We start from the raw sequence: 24099 nt of genomic DNA on the forward strand, positions 1-24099 counted from the left end.
CCTTTATAGATTCGAAACTCTCCAACTAAAACCCAGCTACAAAGTCTCTTTGACTTTGGAAGGTTACATCAGCACATCAGGGTTACAAGTTGGCAGAGTTGAAACACTGCAGGGTTTTGCCAAAGGTTGGGAACCATGCAGCACTGGCACGCAGAAGTCCTTATGACCCTCCTCCAGGTCTCTGAATTAACTGCAGACGAATAAGGTGATACTCTGCCAACTTACATCTTAGGTTTGAAAAATGATATTCAGAATTGCCTTTGCTATCAGTATAGTTACAGACCACTATCCTGCATCTTAGACTCGAGTGTAAAACTTGAAGGACTATTAAAAGCACAAAAAGCAGTGCTCAACCTTTCCACATTTCTGATCAATTGAAATCTCTATTCTCTCTCAGCCTTGCTAGGAATCAGCAACGCATTCTTCACCTGTACTCTTCACAGCTGAAACACAACCATCTGGTTGGGCTACTAAGTGATAAATAAATAGCCTGCCCATCAAAACATCTACTCTTAAGCATGCAGTTATTCTGCAGCTCAGCCAGGAAGCACACTGCAGCACAGAGCAGCGGGGCAGTGCGTGCTGAGCAGCCTGCAGCTGATGCAAAGTGCCCACTCTGGGAGCGCCACAGCTCCACTGCTGCAGGCGCTTCACCTCCACACTGTGGCTGCTGCTTCATCCCTGGCTGGGAGAGCGAGTGAAGGCGTTCCATCCTGCACATCCCATGTGATTGCCTCTCCATACCACTCTCCTACTTCTTGACTTCTATTCCTGTGACTTTGAGCCTCATGAAAAACCAATAAAAACAAACGCTCAAAACTTACTCATCCTCACTATACTCATGTACTGTAGTGCACAAAGACAAAATTAAATCCAGGAAAATATATTTTAAAACGTCTCTTGCAAGAACTACTGAGGCATGTTATTCTAGCTGCTATAATTGAGATGGCTCCTGCATGGTCCCACAAGAAAAGAGGTCCTGAAAGTCCAGTGTGTTTTAACTAACACGCTTTTGCTGCATTCCAAAGCTCACGGTGTCCCCTTATACTCATGGGAGGGACACCAGTTCACAGGAACAGAAAGCAGAGTTCCAGTGAGTGCTGTCAGCCGTCCCTCCACAAGTCTACCAAGCCTATTGCTTCATGATAACCTGTCTGAAGCTCTAAAACATTCGCAAGTTTATTTATCAGCCTGCAAGTGAAGCAGGTACCCGCTGGCAGCCTACTGCCACCAGCAAAGGCTCGTTTATCTACATGACACATGCTGCTGTTTGGTAGACACCACTACTAAGAAAGCATGTGGGTATCACTTGATTCGTGTAATCCGTCACCACCCAGCCACCACAAAGCAACATTTACTGGCGTAGAAGCCAACAATGTACGTTTCACTTTGCATTTCAAACGGGGGAACTGAAAGAAGAAATGCCAGCTTGGATGCTGATGTTCACAGGAGTGCACCTCCCAAATTTGTCTATTTTCCTTATCTTTCAATATAAGGCCCACACAGTTTTAGTGGTAACAGAAAAACACGTTTAACCAAACTGCTTGTTTACACATACCAGATGCTTTATTCTAGCCTAATGCAAAAGCATGTGATGTTTTCCTAATAGTTTTGAGGCAGAAATTCAGTGGGTTTTTCTTTTTTTAAACCTCTAAACAATAACAACAGCTCTCCAAAATCCCACAATTCCACCTTCTCTGCCCCTGCAAGTAAATTAAGTACAAAAAGTAAAGCAGACACTTCTAAAATGCTGCTTCTGGCAGTACCACTCCACACAGAACAAGTCAACAAGTTAACAGGAGACAAGGCAACAAATGGTTTGGAAAATGAAGCCAGAGGCTGTAATGTACTGCTTGGACTGTTCTGCAGGAAGAGCCTTCCCAAGGTCACCCTTCAATCTTCACTACATAGCACAAAATCTCTTACATCTGTGCAGATGTAAAGAGATAGGTCAGAAGAAGTCCAAAGCTAAAGCCACCACGGCACTGAACTGAGAGGTGTCACATCAGCATGTGAAAGTTTTGAAGCCACTTTCAATTGCAGCTCTTGCATAGTGAGCTACATAACCACCACCTCTGGTTTCTAACAATTCTGCAGCACTTAATCCTGTGTCATGCCCACCGTTGCATAACCTGCAGGCAGCACGCCATTCAAGGTACCTGCACTAGTTAATAGCTTACAGGATATTGCTTCTTGCTACTTCAAGCTAATAGTTTCCCTGCAGAGCCACCACAGCAGTGTTGGTGTTGGTAAGCAGGCAGTTCTGTGCTGGGGGCACACCGCAGTGTGTGCAGGGACTGCAGTGCTGCTCTGCTGCCTCACTGTGCTGCAGGCGAAGGCTGCCTGCAGGCTGAGCCACATGAGTAGCACAGGGCAGCACTGGGACTCACTTATATCAAGAATCATCCTTTGAAGTCCAGTTAAGGAAGTGACCCGGTGAGCAGCCAGGCATCACCCACTGCATATGTGGGAGAACTGAACTAAACAACAGCCAGAACTAAACTCAGTCCACACTACTGCTTGGATTTGCAGAGTGCAGAGCAGACATGCACCATACTGTGCTTTCCTTTGCTCTACAAAACCACGACCATGAAAACCAGCTTCCTACTTCCACAGTGCAGTGCACATCAGCAGAAGAGGCCATACGGACTATTTACATTCGTTTAGAAGCTGGCTTTAGCAAGCTATTCAGAGCATCATAAGAACATACCCAAAGGAATGGACATTTGTAATCCAGAGCAACTAAAGTCTCCTGCTGCAGCTTTGAATGGAAGTGTAACAACTGGCCACATCACCTGGAACAGCAGTGGTTTTCATTTTCATCAGTAAGCAAATTAATTGCCCAGGGTTCTGATCCATACTGTTGTGTTTGTTCACGTGTTTCAAACTACCAGCACAGCCACTAAACACACTGCATACAGCAGTGCATGCTAACGGAAATCAGTTGCTTTTCATCAGCTTTTCCTTCTCCTGTTCCTGTGCTTGGATAACAGTGAAATGACGGACCACCTACCAGTTAAAAAACGCGCATTACAAGGATCAAAATCAGGGTGCGCACAGAACGTGGGGAGTTACAGCACTCCCACCCTCTGCACTCCCCCTTTATTTTGCAGAATTGGAAATACTAGAAATGTTTAAGCAGACATTTCCAACCTCTAGACATGCAAGCCCTTCCCAAGACATTACCAAACAACTACATGGAGAACAGCAGACAACGTGGCAGATGCACGGCAGACAACAGAGAGGTGACGCACTGAGACGCATGCACAAGGGGTGGGGAACATGCAGGGATGGGTGTTAGGCTGGCACCAGGTGAGTTCTGCAGTTTGGTTAACAAGGAGAACCAGAAGTCTGTTGAATCTGTGTACAATGCACAAAAAGTTACACTTAGAATTGATATCTTGGATTTCTTTGTGTACCGCCTCGGGGCGGGTGTGACTAAATTAGCAGGAGTCAAAAACTACTACTGCAGTTCTAAGCAGAGAAGCGTAACGCCAAGGACTGCATCCCCAACCAGCTATGCACCACGGCTGCGTTTAGAAAACCATTTCTAGAATTTGAAACATCTTGATTTTCCTAGCAGAAACTGTGCACAATTGAAATAAGCAATGGGAATACTCTGGGAACTGCTGTAACATCGCTTTCAAATGGAAAGCAAGCCTGAATTTTAAAGATTGCCTAGAGCTTATTTATTCCATATTATAAATTGCAGATCAGCCAAAAGTAATGAGGCTTTACACAAATTCAACAAGAAAACTCAGTGTGGATTTTATCACAATGGGATGGAGATAAGGCCCAAGCTCACCTTGGACGTCTTCTTCTCCACCATCACCATCCTCTTCCTCATTGTAAGCCAGCTCAGCCTGTTTGTCTGCCTCGTACTCACCCACGTTACCATCATCCCCATTATAATCTGCCAGTTTAGAACCCTGCTGCGGATCAACAGGGGATTCATTCTCATCAAAGAATCGGCCTGCGAAGTAGGCAAAGGATTAAGTCAGAAGCAGAGAGGAAAGAAACAGGAAGATTCTAAATGAAAGCAGCCTGCAGGTTAGGATATTCAGGTGTCTGTAGCAGTTTTGACTGGAGGAAAAAGGGAGTAGAAGGGAGAGTGCGTGGGCAGGAGGGACAACAGTGCTGCTTAGGAACACCTCCGTGGAGAAAGGATGTCCTTGACTGCCCTGAACTGGGGTTTGTGAGATCTGCCTGCTGTGGGCTTCACTTTGTAGAGAAGAGCAGGGGAAGCACCCAAACCAAAAGCTGCATCGTTGGTTGTCTACAAGCACAACACTGCAAGTGTGCTCTGGTTTTATAAAATGCTGAGGAGCACAGAGTGAAAGTTTTTGTACGCATCTTCCTGAACCAAAACAATGGAGCAAAACATTGCTGACTTTGTACACGGAAATGTAAACCATAGTGTCAAGGGTACCAACCTCACCAAGATCTGCCTCGCACTCTACACTGATTTTTGTCAAACCATCCAATTAATCTGGGTACATTCAGGTTTTCTGCTGAGCTTTACGTTCTCAAAACGTTCCAACTGCAGTATTTTTATCTCACAGCAAAGAATTAAGAACTGCTCCACACAAACCACTGTTCCAACAACAAACTAGAAAAATAATTAGCTGCAACTATGAAACAACCACAAACGAGCACAGAGTGAAAGATTCATGGTGTAATGGGAGTTCAGAGCTGGTGTGTAGTGGGGTACGAAGGAGAAACAGGCAAGTCCACAGAATTCAGTCTGCTTGGCCATGGCTTAAAGAAAGCAACAGTAACCAAGGGCACGGGTCTGGAGACTGTGTATAAAGGGAGAACGGGATCAAACAGCAACTCAGTCATTACAGGCTGGAAACAAACCAAGGAAAAAGTCTGCCAAGGCAGATGTTACGCGATTCACGTTGGAAACAATTAAACACAGAAGTAAAACTGAAGATACGATTCCAACCTTAGGATTAAAAAAGTGGTTGGGTCGCAATGGACAGATGTGAAAATGAACTTTTCTCTTAAAACAGTGAAAACTGGTACGTGGCAGTATACAAAACTCAGAGCAGAAACAATAACAGTGCTTGAAAAACAGAAGGATGACAGCTAGTGCCCCTCACACGTACAGAAACTGGTGCCTCAGTCACGGCCATAAAACAAGAAACTATGATCTGTTAGTACGTCAGAGGTCTGATAGGTTGCTCATTTTCTATTCATCTCTGTAATTCAGTAATCCTTGCAAATGTTGTTTTTATTTTTGGACTCTGCCTTATACAAACAGAACTGTACAATGTACACATGTTAAATATAAAATTGGGCACGAGAAAAACTGAACGTACTTAACTTACAGAAAAAAAACAGGGCTGTGGATGTGCAGAAATGCTACAAGTGTAAGCTGACAGAAAGAAAGGTTAAAACATCAGGAAGGCCCCAGGGAACCCAGCACCCCACCGACTGCGTGTGCAGAGCCAGGTGTGAGGGATGGAGGCAGCTGATGACTCCCTGCCCAACACCAGGAGGGCATCAGCTCTGACACAAGGCACTCACACACGCTCCTGGGGCACCGAGAGCAGCAGAACGGGAGCGTGCAAGGCACCAGCTGCCTTTTGAACCACACACGGGCAGCAGCACCACCTGGAATCTGTCCCAGGAGTACATGTTGGTGTCGTGGGCTGCTACTCAGCTCACTGCAGTCGTGAGCTGGTGTCTGTAACACAGGCATTACAGAGGCTGTTTGAGAGAGCAGAATGATGTCACAAAGCAGGAGAGGCAAGGGACAGCAATGGAGGGTCCCGTAAGGATGTGATGGATGCTAAAAGCCGTAGGGAATTTTTGACAAAAGGAACTCAGATAATTGTTGGGTATTGCTAACCTGGACCCTTACGCAGCCCTCGGAGCAGCTGTCTGATGGTCACACTAAGGCCCATTACAGGACAGCTGCACACAGCAGCACACACTGCAGCTCTGCTGCACTCCGCTTCTAGTGCAGGTTTCTAGATGTGACAGAAAGAAATCCTCTCCCTTGCTGCATCATTATGGTACAGGGTATCGCATGGAAGGGAGAGGGAAGATGAAGTGCAAAGGCTGATCAGTGCTTACTGACTCTCAGGTACCCACAGCCTTCAGTGGGGCCGCTTCCATCACTGCTCCTGCCCCCCATGCCGTTAATCCATTCCCAGGGCAGACAGCCAATCCATTTTAAAAAGTCAAGAACTGAAACATGAGGCTGTGTCAGCTCTGCTGTAGACACTCACATAATGCAGGTTCTTCAAGAAGCTCATGGAATGAACTGAACAGTCCTGGACATCTCAGGATATGTGAAGTGGAAGAACTGAGCAAACTGCATGTTCATTCTGAGTTACACTATTCGCTGAATTAATATAACTTACTGTATTATTTGAATAGCCCCACTTCACCAGAAAGATCCACGAGTGGTATAAAAGTAACTGAAGCCTGCCCTCATTATCATCTGTTTCCAGAAGCACGAATAGATGCCTATTCCCCATCCATTCCACCCTGCTCTTTGTAGATCTTTTTCCCTTTTCATATTCTAATCCCCACCCAATTCCTTCTGCCTTCACCTGTCTAAACTTTGTCATTTAAAGCCCCAGAATGGCCTCACAAGCACTACACAGAGCAGAGAACATCCTCCATCTTTGTCTCCTACCTGACATTCTTGTTACCACAGTAGAAAAATGTCATTTCCAACATTTTTAGTGACTGTTGAGTGTATCATTTTCTACTGACCTGCTCATTTTCTGTTTGTTACTCCATTCTGCGCACTTGACTTTCCATTCTTAATTGCAAACTACTTTCATGTTTTACAAACTCTCATGTTGCTGAAAACACATCTCTTACATCCTGCTTATCAGCCAGCAACACACAGCAACAGTGCCAAGAAGAGAGACACCTCTGTAAACCTCACAGGTGGTTGTTTGGTTTTCTTTTCAGACTGATACCTATGTCTGGTGTACTCTTCTTAAAGTTACGTACCCATAAAATAGCAATTTATTCCTGACCAGGTCTCCATTAGTTTGTCTGCAACAAAGTCCCATCCTGCTTTTGCTCCTCTGAATACACATTTATCACTGACATAATTTGTTCTTGAAAAGTCCACATTAAGCACTTTATTTTATGCAAACCAATGGAGAATTGGTTCATTTTTCATTCTGGATATCAAAGCTAGGCTGCTGGTTCTCTGGAACTCCTCAGGTCCTCCTTCATTTCACTTTTCAGACATATCTTCTTGCAGTACATCACTGCATTTCTCAAAGCTGTTAGAGTCTCAGAAACTACCCAGATAGCTTCCCCAACCTCTTGGATAAGGTTTTGCACCATCTATGGGCTGTAGCATCTGACCCTGTGGGGGCTACCGGGGCGTGGGGGAGAAGGAGAGCACACACTGAATGCCCCCACACCTGTACACCTCTGTGCCATTAGACCCCAACATCTGTCAGCTCGCAAATCTGACTACAAGCTCACAGGCCCTATTACAATTGAACCTGTCTCACAACAGCACCCCAAAAATACTCCATTTATTCCCATAAACATTATTTTCAACTTACTTTTAATGTTATCGAGGACTACCCAGGGATTGCTAGAAGCTAAGAATTCTCCTGCCAATTCTCCACGTTAGAGAAGTGCCAGACAAGTCTGGACCACGGAAAGAAACTGCCACAACTTTAACAATGCAAACTTCCTGCACCAACCCTCCCAGGACAAAGAATGCCTTCATAGCTTCACGATTCCGAGAGCAACCTGTGCTTCCAGAAAGCTTTTCACTGATCACTGGAACCAGTTCATGATTCTGTTCCAGCAGCACCACTACTGCTAGACTGCTGCTTGCCCAGCCCACAGAATTAACAGGGTTTCCTGGCAGAAGGCTCCAGAAACCTTCCTTACTGCTTCTCAGACTCAGAAGAGGGTTGTTAGGTCAAATATAATGCTTTGCCATCTCAGAGTACAGATTTTGATCACAGAAACCAAAGCCTAAGCGAAAGCTACTTTACTTCTGAGTAAAAACAAATTCAAAGTTGAGTTTATAATAAGCATGTAAGTAAAAAACCCACACCTTACTTTGGGAAAAACTACAAAGAAATGTTTCAGCACTGTTTGATTTTCCTTCAAACATGCTTTTGTCACCCACATGCTAAACACGGGATGAGGTTTTGAAAACAATAGGTGAAGGTATGCCTAGCCAGTCTACCCCATACTGCATACAGGAACACACAGTACAACACATAGCTCAAATGTTATAGCATTACCTGCGAGGTGGAGATGCATTTCAGAGTCAACAGTGCAAAGACAACCACAGGCATATTTGCAAACTCTTACCCGCTGTCCACCCACTAAGTTTCATCAGCATAACTACCATTGTACAGGGAGCAAGCGTATGATTTGCTCCTGTCCGAAGACTTCTTTCTTTGGCAGCATCACTGCAGAAGAGGCTTCTGGGAGAACACACTTTGGGCCAATACACAAATACTACAACATCAAAGCTCCCCGGTGTAAGGGCTGAGTTCTAATGAGTTTGTCCCAACCTTGTATGTAAGTCAAGCAACACAATGTGAATACAAGTCACCTTATCATGCACTGACCAAAGTCTTAACTTAACAACCTATTTAAAGCGCAGTAGCTTCCTGAAACATTTTGAATGCCTATAAGCAAGTGTGTTTCGTGTGCTGACTGACTACATACGAGAGATGACACATTCAGGTGTGGCTTTTCTTGCTTGTTTGGTTTTAAAGACACAGTAACATTACATTTCCTTTCAGGCTTACTCTCCAGAAGGCCACCTGCTGTAATGGTTCCTATTTTCCAAATAAGCAGCATTAGAACAGATAGGAAACAAAACAATTCTCCTACATTGACGTATATGACATTCACCAACTTACTTTGCTTCATCTTTTGCAAGCCGACAGCTCTGCCTTTTTGAAGCTTTAGATGGTCTGCTTCAATTTTGTTTTCATTCTGACTGTCCATATTTTCACCAAAATTTAAGTGTTGAAGAGAATTTGGAGGTATCTCTTTTGCAATATCAGCATTTCCATCATTGTCACCATGCAAACCTACAGAAAAAGGAGTGTGTTCAGTACTTACGTGGTCCCAAAGGTTTTAATGCTACCATAAAAAATAATCACATTTTAATAAGTAATCAACTCCTGATAGTATGCTGCAACCCTAACTAGTACCCATACAGAGGGCTGCTAATTTCTATTACACTCTCCTGTCCAGTGGAGAAGTCTTCAAGCATTTCTCTGTGAACCTTCTAGTTGTCAAATCTGGCTGAAGTTGACCAAAAGGCTTAGAAACTATTGGGTGCAAGTGGGAGCACGAAGGGACCGTGTAAGGCAACCCCACTGCCTCAAGAGCCCAGGCTAGGAATACATTCAAACTTGTATCCAGCAGAAATCATTTTTTCTTTTCTTTGTAACAGTATCTAATGAAGAGAGGGCTGCCCACCTGCACCAAGTTTCCATGATAAAACATCAGATGTTAATTGGGAAGTTTGGCACAAAAGGTTGGCACATCATCTGCTGGTCAGAATTTTACCTGGCGCCAGATTTGGAGCGTGGGGCTGTTCAGTTGGGAGGTTTACATCAGCCTGATGATGGTTGTCGCTTCTGGGAGCTGAAATAAGTGGCTTCTTTATAGCTAGAACAAAATGCATTGACAACAGCTTTAATGTGGAACCAACAACAAAACAACAACTCTTCCTCTGACAATACTGTAAGCATTTTGTTTTCAAATCATGGATGAAAAGATGGAATACAGAACTTTCAGCCAAAAAAAACCCAAACTCCTGGAAGCACCAAAGCGCTCAGTTTCGAGGACTCAAAACCATAACAGTGAAAAGTTTCACATTTTATATTCCAGTTGAACTTTACTAGCATAGACAGATTTTAAAACTTTGTGTTCATTATGAAACAAACACATAGCGTTCACATGGAATACAAACAACATTAAAAACCCAAACATGAAAGTATTAGAATATTTCTCCTAACCAGTGGGAGTGTCTTCAGCTTTAGCAGGGTCATTGTCTTCTATTTCAGGCATGCCTGCATCTCCTCCTGGTTTGACTTTCTCTGCAAGACAAAAATAGGATGTTCTACCTTATTAATCATTAAGACTCAGTTTCCCTCTTGTGGAGGTCTCCAAGACCAGAAGAGTCCATCATCCACAGAAAATGTTCCACATGGATAATCCAACTGCAAGACTCCTTATACTGCTCTGTCCAGGTCCCGAAGACTGCTTTGGAGCACTGATCCCAAAGTCAGTCCAAGCCATCCTCAGAAAAGGATGGGAAACAGATGCACTGCTTGGTAGCTGAGTGGGAAAAGCTTGCTTGGAGATACTGGCTGGAAGAGACACTGAGCTGATACAGAAAGGTGCAGGTTCAGTAGAAGCAAGGAGAACCCAAACACCTTCTAGAGGGGCACAGAGGCAGGAAACAATTGCAGGTTACTCACTGAGAGCTTCCTGCATAGCTGCTGATAACCAAAGGCTCCCACTGCTCCTGCTGAGTTTCTCAGCTAGAGACTTCTCACAGAGATTCCGATGCTCCACACCTGCTCTGGGCAGAGCCCAGCTCTCCAGCGACATTCTCCTTCCCTAACTCACCACAAGACATTTCACGGTGAGCAGAGTGGCAATCCCCAGTTGACAACTGGCCAGGTGAGGAAGGAGATGCCAAACAAACTATAAAGATGAACACAAAAGGGCCTTCACAGGAAGGCCCAGAGAAAGGACATGGCAATCTCTGGATACCTCTGAACTCTTAGTACAGTGACATAGAACTCATTGCTCTACTGCAGAGAAACACACGATTCTGTACAGCAGCCAAGGACACAAGACATTTGGCCCATTACACATCAGAAATGACCAAAAAAAGGAAATACCTTTGCCATTTACAACACGATCTGAAGGTAGCTCATTATTTTCTGCATTTTTAACTTCCATCTCTGGAACAGTCTTAGATATTGGCTGGTTATCACCATTGGGATTTACTTCAGCATCTTTACTGGACTGAATCCTCTGCGTTGCCTGTTAGAACAAATTAATTAGAACAATTATTAAGCACATCCATGAAAATTAAAAACAAACAAACAAGAAAAAACACCATAAAGTTAAGATTTGCTTTGGACAAAACAAATCACATTTATGAATCAGATGTTCACCAAAGCAAACAACAGCAGAAGTCCTCTACATATGAAGTTCAGTCCTGAGGGTTGGAGCTGTGCTTCTGGACACATATTGGAATGTAAAGCACTGCATGGCTATATGAAAATTACAGTGGCACACATACAATAGCCAAACCATTCATAACTTGTGAATAACATCTGAGCTATTGCAAAGGAATGGCAAGAAAACCATTACCATTCCACAATATGTTAGTTTTAATTGACATGAAACAGGCAGAGAGCCTTGGAAAGTTATTTTCATAGGTTCTACATGTGCTAGCATTCTGCCTCCAGCAGGCACCTACCTCATGCAACTCACAAATACACAAAAGTATACGGGCACACAGAGAAAACTGCCATGGTAAGAAAGAGTTACAGTCAACTCTTAAATATATCACAGAGTGGTAAAGACACCACTGGCCTTACACCTAAAGGTCACAGACTTAAGAACAGTTCTAGACTTCAAGATCTGACTCAAAGCAGACTGAAGAATTAAGCCTGATCTTCAAGGCTTAGTTCAACGACTGAGCAAAAAGGCAGATGGTCTGAAACTGACATCCACCCCAGCACAACGTTCAGTCAAATCTCAGAGGAGAAATGTGCAAGCCCTCCATACATCTGAACTGCTGAGTCAACAACCAAAGGACTTCAGGTTCTTCTACTTCAAAGAAACGTAACTCTGCATCACCTTTTGTTCCCGAACAATCTGGTCCATTAATTTCTTTATGTTTTCTTCATGCTGTATTCTCATTTCCTTGATCTGCTGCCCACACTGCAGACTTAATTAGAAATACATGATCAGTCATATTTCATTTGTTGGATTTGTTATATCTGCTCTCCCATAAATATAATAGGGACAAGAAACGAAGTGGCAGAAAGAGCAAAACCTGAGATACAACCAGAACAGTCTGTCCAAAACCCTTTGTGCAGGAATGTGTGTGGAGTGGAAATGGACTGAATACAGGAAAAAAGTGGAACTGGAAAAACAAGGACAAAGCACAGAGACAGTAAAATAACAGAAGTGTCTCGAATGTATTTCCTCCAAAACCTGGAAAGCAACTGAAAATCTAAGCTTCCCAGTTAATCTGTCATCAGCACGTATTTATTCCACTTGGAAAGCAATTCATCACCCGTGGCTGTCAACACAGAAGCAGCACACCAGGACTATGGGCTACTGTTACCAACCCAAATAACATCCATGACTGACACAGCTGAGTCTCCCAATCTCTCTAACATGCCACACAGAGATGCACACAATCCAACACAACTCCCATCTCGCACAAACCTGCAAATACCCAACGCAGCACAAACAGAGAATATCTGCTTTTCCATGTGAAAGTTCTGAGCGTTTCAAGCATTTAATCTCTCCTATTTCTTAGGCTTCAGAAGTACCAGTTCTCCCTGCTTCTCTATCCTACTTGAAATCTCAATTACACACAATGTTTTAACTTCAGTTTGATGCATTTCTCTGTTAGGAATGCAGCAACTAACTATTCCAGTGGCTTCAGAACTCTGTTCACTGAACTATTCCACATGCTTCTTAACTAAGAGCTCAACATCATAAACACTGAACAATTCAAATAAGCCAGGTTTTGCATAGGTTATATCTCACTTTTATATCAAAATAATGGCTAGATGCTTGATTTTATTGCTTTAGGTTAAGGTTGCATCATCAAATGGGTACCCTCAACTTTGAGGATTAACAATTCTTTTGTGTTTTTTAACAAAGGCAGACTTCTATCACGTGCACACAAACATGCAGTTATAGCACTCCAGCAGACATACCTGTCGTACTCCAGCCTCCTCGTAAGGTAGGTGTTGTTCTTCTTGTACTCATGAAGCTGATCTTCCTGGCGGATGAATTCCTGACGTAATTCTGCCAGTTGTTCTGGACCAAAGAGCAAAGGTCAACATTAATGCATAACCAGAATGTAAAACGTCCCATGGCAGATACAACACTTCTACAGTACAGTCCAGCTGTACTGAACTGTGGAGTTGGTCATGAAAACGACTGCAGCAGCTTGGAAGCAAGCAGTGCCAGAACGGAGCCTCGCTGCAGACAGCAGAGCCAAGGCCGTGGGCACCAGTCCTGCACTGAGATGCAGACCAAACATCCAACAAGCACTGCCACACATCAGCTTCTGCAGCGCACCCAGCACTGCCTGGGCTTCCATTCCACAAACACTCTGCAGTATCTGGGCAGTTACAAAGTCCAGCATGGCCATAAAGTCCTTACCCTTCAAACGATGTATGTCTGCCATCTGGTACGATATGTTGTTCTGCAGCTTCACCTGAAAGGCAGAAACATTACATCACTGCAGGCAGCCTTCAGCAGAACACCGAGGGTTTACACTGTAAGGATTTAGATGCTTCTTAACCCGTTCTTTTTTCATTATGAAAAAGAGCAGGTTGTGCCAGGACTACACGAAGCCCTCTGCATTCCAGTGCTGCAAAGGGGCAATGAATTTCCAAAGTCAAAGCATAAGTATATCAAAATAAACAAGCAGCACCGTTAGCAAAACAACTTTTACCTGCTGCATATTTAAAGCAAATATTTGATGTGATGCTACATTAAGCTCTTAACACAGATTATACTTTTAAGAGAGAATCTGGTACCAGTAGACCTCCACAGCTGCTGCACACTAGGTATTTTCAGTCAGAAAAAACAGCAGTTACAATAGAAAGAAATGCAAGTATACAAAGTCATGGAGCAAAGGTGTTCTCTCTTGTTTTTACAAACAAAAGGAGTAGAAATTAAAAGAAAAATGCACATGTAAAGCACAGTGAGACAGGGTGACAAAATCCCATCAGCGGGCAACAGGGATGCTGCAATTACTTATCCTGCAGTTCCATGGCTGATGTGAGGGGTAACTAAAGGGTGCCGAATGGAGCATCAGCCTTGGTGCCAAGCTCAGAACGGCCCCCTGGAATACTACGGGATGCATTGAGCTAACTAAAAAAAAAAGCAAAGCAACACTGAAAACCCACAGAAAGCTTGGGCCCAAGGATTCCGACACACAGCTTTGGCACCACTTGAAGCCTTGTTGTCTCTGCCTCCTGAGAACCTCCACTTTCACCACTGCTGAAGGGAACACAGCACGAGCACAGCTGGCAGCTTTTATTCCCAGCCAGGCCCTACGGTGTCAGCCTAAAGCAGCTGCCTGCCTGTCTGTTTAAACAGACACACGTCCTTCCTTCCATAGCACTTCCTCCACAACACCCAGCACCCCTTTTACCACAGCCTCCCTTCCATAACACCATGCCACAGGCACGTGTTGTTGGTCAGGCAGCACTCAGCTCCAGACAGCACGGATGCGTTGGACCCACTCAGAGCCGGGCAGAGGGTGACCTCCTGTGGAATGGGGCACACAGCCCAGCACATGCCCAAGGGGTGCCTCCCCACGGGGCAGGGTGCAGACTGGAGGTGGGACTCGCAGGGAGCCGCTCAACGGGGCCATTCCCCCATAGGACAGCACCACAGGGTGCAATCTCTTGGCAGCCTGAGAAGCCTGACCACACTGCTGGAATCCGATAGAGACAGCCTGCAGGGACACCTAAAGAGCCATCTCGGCATTACACAGCCACACATTTGAGAACCAGTTATAGGCACCCTGCCCACCACCAAATCAAAGGCATTCCAGTTACAGGACTGACAGAGAACACCCAAATTAAAGGAGAGCTTGCTCTGGGCTTCCCGTGCTCTATTTTAGAAGCACCAGCAGGGCCTGCAGCAAGGGCTGCACACAGAAGGCCAGCAGAGCAGCAAGCTCTGAGCCTTTGCTCCTATGGGCGCCTGTCCTGCCAGCTCAGCACCGCAGAGTGGAACAGTGTGGGCAGGGATCACTGAGCACCGAGTACAGAAGTGCACCTCTCTGATTGCAGAGAAAGGCAAAAGCAGGTGATGTTAAAAAAGAAACAACACAAAACCACCAGCAATAATTGCCAACTTTTTCCTGTCTTCCATTCTAGTGCAATTCTTCCGCAGAAGAAAATAAACCTACAAACAACCGGGATCCTGCAAAGCACGGGGCTGTTTTCAAACTATCAGGATTCATAGTGCAGACAGCCCTCCTGCCAGCTCGCTTCTTCCTCACCCATAAAACATCTCAGTTGTGAAGTGGTGGGGAGGAACCACCACTGCGCATAGGAGTTTGATTTGGAGATAGGATCAGTTTTATCACACAGTCTTTCATTGTGACAACTTTTGAGTTTCAGAGAAAAGAGACAGAATTTACAGCCCAAACTGCCTGGCTGGCAGCAAATGTCCCTAATCCGAGGGACGGAAAGGGAAGCAGCATTAATGATTCATGGGATCTGTTCCACCTCCACATGCAAAAAAGCCACCCCACAAACCGTGGCACAAATCCAGCTCTTCCAGACCCGTGTGCTCCGGGAAGCCAGAGCCGTCTGCACTGCCCCTATTCCTCATTGCCTCCCAGATCCTTTCCAAAGCAGCTGGGAAGCAAAATAGGAATCCTCTGCAGTTCTCTGAGCTCTGCACAGGAAAATAAGCACCAAAAACCCTGTGCTTACCAGAACCACTTATATACAAAGCAACACTTCCAGTGCTTCTAAATCACAAGTGCCTCTTGTAACAAAAGGCAGCCTAAGAAAAGAAAGTTACAAACACACTGGAGCTTATCTTTATGTATTTATTGCAGTACAGAACACGGGTGGTAACTGCTTCCCAATGGAACAAGCAGTGAGCTGCAAACACCCACCCCTATCTCAGAGACATTCCAGCCCCCCGAACTGCTGCCAAAGCAGCACACAGAGGCGCCCATACCGCCCCAGGAATGGCCATTCCCCATTCAGCACCATGGCACGTGCTGGAACAGCACAAGAAAGCCCTTTTAGAAGACTGATAGTAAAAGGAGATGCACTCCATGACCTTCCTACTTCATCAAGTGCCCTTTTCCCAGCAGTCAGTGTTAACATCGTGCTGCAGCCTTGGAGATGCTGCTGCTGAGGAACAAGAAGCAAGATGAGGAAGCTGCATTCAACAGCACTGCTGTAGAGCTATAGCTTTGCAAACTGAGGCTGTCGGGGAGCTCTGGCAGAAGAGGACACAGCCAGCTGCTTCCAAGGGGGTTTCACCAAGCAGGTTCATCTCACAAAGCAGCACTTGTAAGCACCAACAAAGGGACAGAGATGTATTACACACCTGGCACAGTCAGCAACAGCTCTGGAATGAAAGAGGTGCAGCAGCAGACACAGATACGAACCCCGCACGCCATGTGGCTGCCATTTGGAAGCCACAAATTCCTGCCTCTCAATCTTCCTATTGAGCTGACTGCAAAGGGATGCGTAAAGCTCAGAAAAAATGTTTCCCGGTGATATGCAAAGAAGTCTGAAACACGGAGGAACCAACTGACAGCACGTGCACCACCTCCCTGCACCGGGACAGCCACTGCCTCGCCCCCAGCTCCAGCAGCCTGTTGTGAGCACTGTGTGTTCTGTCACAGCTCCTCTTCACATCTCGCCTCCAGCACAGAGCAAGCCTGCACATTCCTTTCCGTTTCAGTACATTTCCACTTCCAGAAAGGCTCTTCTCTTCCAAACTGTCGTTATAAAGATACTCTTTGTTTTTTTCAGCTTCTTTAGAAGATCTTTCTTTGTGAGAGGTTCACCTCCAGAGATCAGCTACGACACCTCTGTGAGATTAGGGCAGCAGTTGTGGTGAGCCTACAGAATGGATCAAACCCCACTGACCATCACTTGTTTCCCAGCTCCTGGCGTACCAGAATAAGATGCTCACCTGTATTTCAGGGGCTCACCCTCGCTGCAGCCTGCGCAGATACGTGGCACTTTCCTGCTGTGCCTCAATGCCAGGATCCTCCCAGCCCGCACGCCGTGCCAGCAGCAGGCGCTGCCTTTCTGTACTTGGAGTGTAAATGGGTTGCGTGCACGTTTGTTTCTTTTATTATTTGTTTTGTTTCTTTAAACAGGACACCACAACATTTGATTGCTGCCCTACAGCTGTCACAAGAGCAAACAACGGCACAGTGGGACATGCAATGCACACAGAGGGTTAAGCCAAGGCTCTGGGCTCGCTGCGGGCATCGCTGAGCTGGGAAGGAGCACCTGCAGACTTCCTGGTTCCCTCAGCACTGGGAAATGCACGGCTGATGTGCTGAGCACAGGGCAAAGAGCTGGGAGAGGAGCACAGAGTGCAGCAACAGCCACCAGAACAGCACCTCTCAATGGGGTTTGCTACAAAGCAAAGCAGATTCATTGTGAGCACCCCGGGAAGCACTGCAGTTGGTGCTCTGTTACAGCTCTCATCTCACAGATGGACTGGAATCATTGGCTTAACAGTGTGCTCATGAGCATCTCTGCAAAACTCTATTCTGATAAAACATACATACACACGTATACGTCCCAGCCACGTCTCGAGGTGCAGCAATTCACACACCCCGCGTGCTCTTTCTGGTAGCAGACCTTTCTGACTGCTCCCCCCTCCGCTCTGAGCCGGAGCCACCCACACGTCTCCGTGCTCAACCTGTCTGCACTCAGTGTCTGTGTGCCAGCGCTCACCTCGAGACAAGCAGAAATCAGCCACAGACCCACAACTCATCTTCTGCCTTTACCAGAGGAACCGCCTCTCACAAACCTCACCTCTTTCACCCCAGTGCAACGGCCGGGCTTCGCTCCTCACAGAGCTCCCAACCTTCCCGTCCACGTAAGATATCTGCTTATAAATCAGCGCTTTTAATGCTGCATTGGTTTCCAAACAGAGCCCTGCCGCCCATCCCCACGCAGCTCCTCAGACTTTTCCCCCAACCTCCGAGGAACCCCAACAGGGAAACAAAGCCGAGCACGCACGGCTCAGTTCCGACGGCCAGCGGGACCCAGCGGGGCCGAGCACAGAGCGGCGCTGGCAGCAGCTCAGTCTGACAGGCAGCGCTTCCCCCGCCGGACCCTCTGCCAACGGCACCGCGCCTTCACTTCCCGCGCCAACGCAGCGCGTTGTGCCCCGCTCGTCCACCGCGGGCGGGAGGCCCACAGGGCGGGGGGCCCACAGGGCGGCGCGGCACTCACCCGGCTGTCCTCGCAGCGCTTCACCTGCCCGTCCCTGGCCTGCAGCTGGCTGCTCAGCTGGCTGTAATCCGCCTCCTTCTGCTCCAGCTGCTTGCGGTGCGAATCCACCCGGCCCAGCAGGTCGGAGTTGCGCTTCTCCAGCCGCCCTCGGGCCACCTCGGTGCGCTTGGCCTGGCTCTGCAGCTCGGCCAGCTCCTCCCGCAGCACGGCCTGGCGCGACGCCGCGTTCCAGCAGTTGAAGGCGAGGACGGCGATCACGAGCAGCAGGGCGGCCAGCAGGAAGGAGGGCAGGCGGCCGCCCCTCCGGTTGGCCCCGAAGCCCACCATGGGGGAGGCCGCCGGGCGGGGGCCGCGCCCGCTCTCCGCCTCCGCCCGCGCCTGTGTCTGAGAGGGGCCGCGCAGAACGGGGCCGCGGGGCCGGCGGAGGATCGGCTGCGGGCGGCGGACGCGCACAGGCCGCAGAGCCGCGCTGGCGGCGCGCCGCCCTCCTCCCGGCCGGCCGCGGCCCCGCCCCTTCCGCCGCCCACCTCTCGCGAGACGTTACGCTGCCAAATCTCGCGGGAACGCCGCGCGCCGCTGCCCGGGTCCGTCGCGCCCCTCTCCCACAGCGCCGCCTGGCGGCCGTTCCGGGAGGGCTCAGCGCCGCGGGGCGCTCCGATTAACGCCGGGAGCGCGCGCGTTGTTGCCGGGCTGCCCCGTTCCTTTCCCGTGCCACCACGGCAGCTGCGTCTCACAGGGGAGGGACAGAACGTGTCGGAAGCTCAATCCGGGTCCGGCCGCGGCCTCCGCCCCGGCGCAGTGACGGCAGTGCGGGGCAGCGCGGGACACTCGGTCGGGCCCGGCACGCGGCAGCGCGGAGCGGAGTCCCCGCGGGGAACGGTGGCGCGCCGGGTTGCGAGCTGAGGAGGAGAGGAACCCAGGAATTGTTTTCTGTGCACGCACCGCACGGCTGCTCCAGCTGCGGGAACGCCGCCGTGCCGCGCACAGCGCCCCATTCCCGCCGGGTGCCGCGCGGCGCTGCGTGCAGTTCGGCGGTGCGCCCTGCAGGGGGCGCTGCGCGCCGTTCTGCTGCTGCCGGCGCCAATCCGCTCCCGGGCCGCCCCGCGCGGCGCTGCTCGGCCGTGTCCGACATCGGCGGCACATCGTGCGGAGCGCCGTCTGTCCTTCGGGGGTGTCGCGGTTGTGCGTCACACGGAGGGGCCGCGACACCAAGCGGGAGAAGCTCAGCCCGGGGCTGCGGGTCACAACGGAGGAGCGCTGCGCTCACAGAGCTGCGCGGGGCGGGGAGCCGTCCTGACAAAGCCGCGTTGTGTCCAAACGCAGACAGTGCGGAAAGCGATGGGTCGGGTTAAGGGCGGAGAGCCGCGCGGCAGAGCAAAACGGGGGTGAAGAGAAAGCTGCTGAAGGCCGCGAGAAGTGCCGCGTGCGGTGGGATTTCCCGCTGATCGCCTCCCGGCCCGGCCGGCCCAGCAGCGCGCAGAGAAGCAGCCACGGAGGAGCGGCGCCGCGCGGACCGCACCGCGTCACGGCCGGGACGTCCGGGAAGGGCGGCGCAGCCCCTCCAGCCGCGGCCCATCGGAGCGCACTGCGCGGCCCGCACGGAAATGCCGGCATTGATTCGGTTGTCGCAACGCGCCTCCGTTCCGGAAAGTTTTCTTGAGCTCCTAAGAAAGGGCTCCCGAAGCATTAAGCTCCACAGGAACGGTCTGCTTGTGGGTTACCAGAGCTGGCAGGGATGGGGTCAGGAGCAGCGGGGCACGGGTGTGCGGTCCTGCTGTGTATTAAATAGTGATTGGAGGGAGAAGGAAATCACGTATAACAGCAGCACCGTCTGTGGGAGTCAGGTGTTGTTCTGCAGAGTAATAAAGGACGAAGCTGAGTAAAAAGGGTCACAGAACTGCAGGGCGTGGGGAACCTGAGCAGCAGCAAAGGACTCGGTGTGAGCAGGTGGTGCACGCGGGGCACAGCCCACGCACCGGGTGGGCTCTGCTCTCTGCCAACACCTCCTGTGTCCGCGTGGGTGCCGTAAGAAGAAGGAAGCAAACGGGGAAAGAGAAATGCAGGGGGTAGGAAGGGGCAGGCTGGAAACGAAGGATGGGGGGAAGGTTCCGTCAGTGCCTGCATCTGCGCTGTGCTGCTTCCTGAGCGCCGCGGTTCTCATCAGGAGCTCCTAACGAGGTCATGAACTGAGGGGCGATCAAAGGGACTGCAGGGGAGCCCAGGAAAGGCGGCGAGGAGCAGAGCTGCAAAGAGGCACTCGGAGCGGTGAGTGATGTGCAGGGGATGAATGGGAGAGGTTATTCCTCCCGCACAACTAACGAGCAGTGGGTGAACCCGCAGGCAGTGGGGTAAGGAGGGGGGCGTGCCGACTGCGCTCCTTGCGTGGCGTAATTGTGCATCAGCGCTGCTGTGCTGGGGACGTCAGCACTGCACTTATGTGAGCTGCTCACGGAGCGCTCCTCGAGGGCTGATCAGCGCACAGCTGAGACTCCGCTGGGGTATTCTGTGAGGTACAGAGAATGAGTTTCGCTGAGTTCATATTCTACCTGCAGGAGCGGGATGTCAGAGCGGTGGAGGAAGCTGATAATACAAAGTTATAGTTTTCCTGGAAGGCATTCTAATGTTTTCCGAGGTCAGAACTGAGTGGTAAATGCAGGGCAGTGCGGGCTGCAGGGGCCCTGTGGGGCTCTGTGGGGCTCTGTGGGACCCTGCAGACAGTGCCGTCATTCCAGGGAACCTCGTAAGACAAGGAAGTGCTCCTTCTGTCTGTGCTGGTGCTGTCTCACACAGTGCATTCATCATGCGTGCCCTATCTCCTAATGAAGGCCTGACCCCCAGTAACCTGAGAATACCACCTCTCTCCTCCTGCTCTGCTGATCAGTGCTGCGGTGAGCAGAAATTGTGGTCCTCGGTGTTTTGGAAGCAGAAATCACCACCATCTACGGGCACACAGAGCTGGAAATGGTCACGCAGTGCACAGAGGTACAGAGGAGCGGGGAGAACCGGGCACTGTTGGTTGCTGTGGCTGCAGGGCTGGACAGGTCAGGGGGGAAAACACACGTTGGGATTCCTTTGTGTGGATGTAGGGCACACAGAGCCGTGAACAGCAAGGCAGTGAAGTTCCTAAAAGGCTGATTGTCTTTCAAGAATATGCATTCTGACTTACAAGTACCTGAAATTCCCCAGGCTGTTGCCTGGCACAGCCCTCTCCCTGCGTTGCATGCAAAGAGCTGTTCTAAAGCTTCCCAGGCTCTGTGCTCTCCCGCAGCATTTGCAGGCAGGTCACAGACGTCCCTTCCATGGGTTCACAAGGCAGGATGGCTTTTTCCTGATGAAATGCCCATTACGTGCCTGGCTTTAGTTTGACTTCACTGCAGATAGGCTGCCTGGCCAAGGGATCTCTGCTTGTTATTTGTTTCCTTTCGTTTTCTGCTGTAAAGCATAAGAACCCCAAACGCAGTGTTTTTGGAGCCGTGGTGTTCTGCGGCGTGTCATTGCTGAGACATTCTGACATCTAAGCCGACAAACAGGACGAGTCAGCACCGTTCTGCCCAGCACACATTTGGAGCCCTTCAGAACCTGAAGGCACTGTTCAAACGGAGGCTGAATGTTGATGTGTTCGGTTTCTTCGTGCGCTGTTTCAGCGCAGTGCTGCAGGGAGAGGCGCTCTGTGCAGACCAATGGCGGGGCAGTGACGGACAGCTGCTTTCTGCCTTCCCCCCGTGTCACAAGTTGGTATTTCTTGCCGACGCTCCGAATGCAGGAGCGCAGTGAGCTCGGACTTGCAGCGCGGGCTGTAAAGGCTGCTCACCACACTCCATCTGTCGGTAAGGTGGGTAACTGCCCGAGTGAGCAGCGCTGCCCACCGGCGTTCCCAGCTCGGTGCGTGCAGGAGCTCTGACCCTGGAGCAGCGCTGCTGCTGGGAGTGCTTCTCTCCACGGGGTCGTTTAGCCGATGTGCCGATGCTGAGGTGCGGCGGCCTTGCGGAGCGGCTCCTGGCGCTGTGTTTGCTGCCATCTGATTGCGGGCAGGGCAGACCACGCGCTGTAGGTGAGCTCAGCAGCTCCGTACCTCCAACTCAGCACTGCAGCTGTGGATTCAACGAGCATTTCTGGCAACCTGCAGCGCTCAGCAAAAAGGGCATTTCCTCTTCCTGAAGCACAAACTCAACAGGTGAGGATGGCAGAGCAGTGCTGCACGGTGACGCACCGCAGGGCACGCTCCGTTGGCATTGCGTTGCTCGCAGTCCCCACTGCGTGCTTTCCTGCCATCGCCTCCATCTGAGACTTTATCCACACTCATTCCAGGAAGCAGACGGACTGAGCAATGTGTGGAGCCTCATTAACGACGGCTGTCTTAGCAGAGCTTTTGTGTCGTGTCGGGGTGAGGGACCGCCTTGTCAAAGTCCGGAGTGGTTCCCCTTCCCCGGCCGCTCCCGCTGTGCTCCTGCAGAGGCAGTGCAGGGCAATGGCTGTGGCTGTCAGGGCACACAGGGAGAAAGCTGCAGCTCAGCTCTCTGCAGCCGTGCACACGGATGTGCTGCACTCACGTGTGTGTTTCACTGCGCAGTGTGAGGAAGTGATGCAGGTTAGCCCACCAAGTTCCACGCCGCTGCTTTTTCCCCCTTACTTCCAGTTAACTTCTGCTGTATTAACAGCGCGGACGCCTCCGATGTGCATCGAAAGCGCCTTTCATCCTCAGAGCAGCTGCGGGGGGCAGCGCTGTGTGTGAGGTCAGACAGACCGCCAGCAGCAGCTCAGCACTCCTTCGTGCCGCGTCGCTGTGGTCGGCTCAGCACAGCGCTGCTCCGCGGGGATGGAGGGGAGCGGCGGCACTGGGAGCTGAGCGGGGGCTGCAGCGGCTGTGGGCTGTGCAGGGCGCCCTGCAGCACAGCAGGCAGGAGCTGAGCTCAGCGGGCAGTTTGGTACCTGAGCACGGTGCTGCTGTGCTGCTTTGGCCTCGCAGTGCTGCTGTGGTTCCTCAGAGCGTTTCTATTCAGTTACTGTTTTGTGTTTTGTTGCTGGGGAACGCATGCAGGGGAAGAAAGTAATTTAAGCTCTGCTAAATATAAATGGGATTTCATGGGACAAAAAAAAAAAAGAAGGCTTCTCTAGCTTGAGGGGCACTGCTGTTATTGCTGTGGCGGATCTCTGAGGCCTTCTGCAGTCAGTAAAATGACTGGAGCAGCTCTAAGGGGGGGAAGCGCGCGCTGTAAGTGCAGCCACCACCTGTGGGAGTGCGTGTGGCTGTGTCTGAAGTAGCACACAGGGATATCCACGTCTGTGCCTCTGCTCCTCGTCCTGCACCACAGACCCGCTTCGAACCTTGCCTTGCTCTAGCACTGCCAGTAGCTTCCCTTTCATCACTCAGTGTTTTTCTCGTTAACGCTCGGTCTAATTAAGCCCTCTGAGCCGAGATGCGGAACGGGAGGGTCAGCTGTGCTCCCGGTGTGTGGTGTGAGCGGCGGTGACTGCTGAGTGCGCTGCGGTGAATTGCCGCGCGGTCTGGATGGGCGCTGTGGACGTCGGGTCAGGCTGGGCTGACTGACAGCTCTGTGCATCACAGCGGCACCGGAGGCAAAGGGTTCCATCCAGGAGCGCCTCTCGGGGAGCCGCTGTGCTGCAGGGCAGTGAGAACGGAGGATGCCACGGGAGGCAGCTGGGCTGACTGCTGCATGGGGTGTCCTGGGAGCGCGGTCACACGGCGGTGTGCGGCACTGTGCTCTGTGGTGGGAGGGCACAGGGATGTGGGGAACACCTGAATGCCAGAGGTGCCGTCCTTCTCTGGGACACCCCGTGCCCTCCTGCCCTCCTTTGCGGCGCCCCTCATGTGGGCAGAGCAGCCCATGGCAGCGCGGGCTCACCAAGAGCTGTGCCTTCAGAAGGAAAGCAG

At 50.1% G+C, this 24099-nt stretch overlaps 1 protein-coding gene and 1 long non-coding RNA gene across 12 annotated transcripts in view; one reads left to right on the plus strand and one right to left on the minus strand.

Moving 5' to 3' along the window:
• The window catches only part of LOC107054225, an 11925-nt gene extending 11106 nt beyond the window's left edge, over window positions 1-819 (plus strand). For all 9 annotated transcript variants that reach the window (XR_006931096.1, XR_006931099.1, XR_006931100.1 and 6 more), the window contains one exon: window positions 398-819. This is a non-coding gene — a long non-coding RNA (uncharacterized LOC107054225). The remainder of the gene's footprint in view (window positions 1-397) is intronic.
• Window positions 1-18699, minus strand: part of CASC4 (cancer susceptibility candidate 4) — a 20755-nt gene extending 2056 nt beyond the window's left edge. Inside the window, exons 1-9 of one of the 3 annotated variants that reach the window (NM_001389373.2) lie at window positions 18207-18699; window positions 13402-13456; window positions 12951-13053; window positions 11854-11944; window positions 10884-11028; window positions 9990-10070; window positions 9538-9639; window positions 8880-9053; window positions 3806-3973 (exon numbers count right to left, since the gene is read on the minus strand). In NM_001389373.2, coding sequence (NP_001376302.1) covers window positions 3806-3973; window positions 8880-9053; window positions 9538-9639; window positions 9990-10070; window positions 10884-11028; window positions 11854-11944; window positions 12951-13053; window positions 13402-13456; window positions 18207-18533 — 1246 coding nt within the window. In that variant the 5' untranslated portion in view covers window positions 18534-18699. The remainder of the gene's footprint in view (window positions 1-3805; window positions 3974-8879; window positions 9054-9537; window positions 9640-9989; window positions 10071-10883; window positions 11029-11853; window positions 11945-12950; window positions 13054-13401; window positions 13457-18206) is intronic. The other 2 variants (NM_001030556.3, XM_015292117.4) reach the window with 2 other exon arrangements.
• Window positions 18700-24099: the final 5400 nt, after the last annotated feature.

This window comes from Gallus gallus, chromosome 10, assembly GCF_016699485.2.
Source record: "Gallus gallus isolate bGalGal1 chromosome 10, bGalGal1.mat.broiler.GRCg7b, whole genome shotgun sequence".
NCBI classification, from domain to species: Eukaryota; Metazoa; Chordata; class Aves; order Galliformes; family Phasianidae; genus Gallus; species Gallus gallus.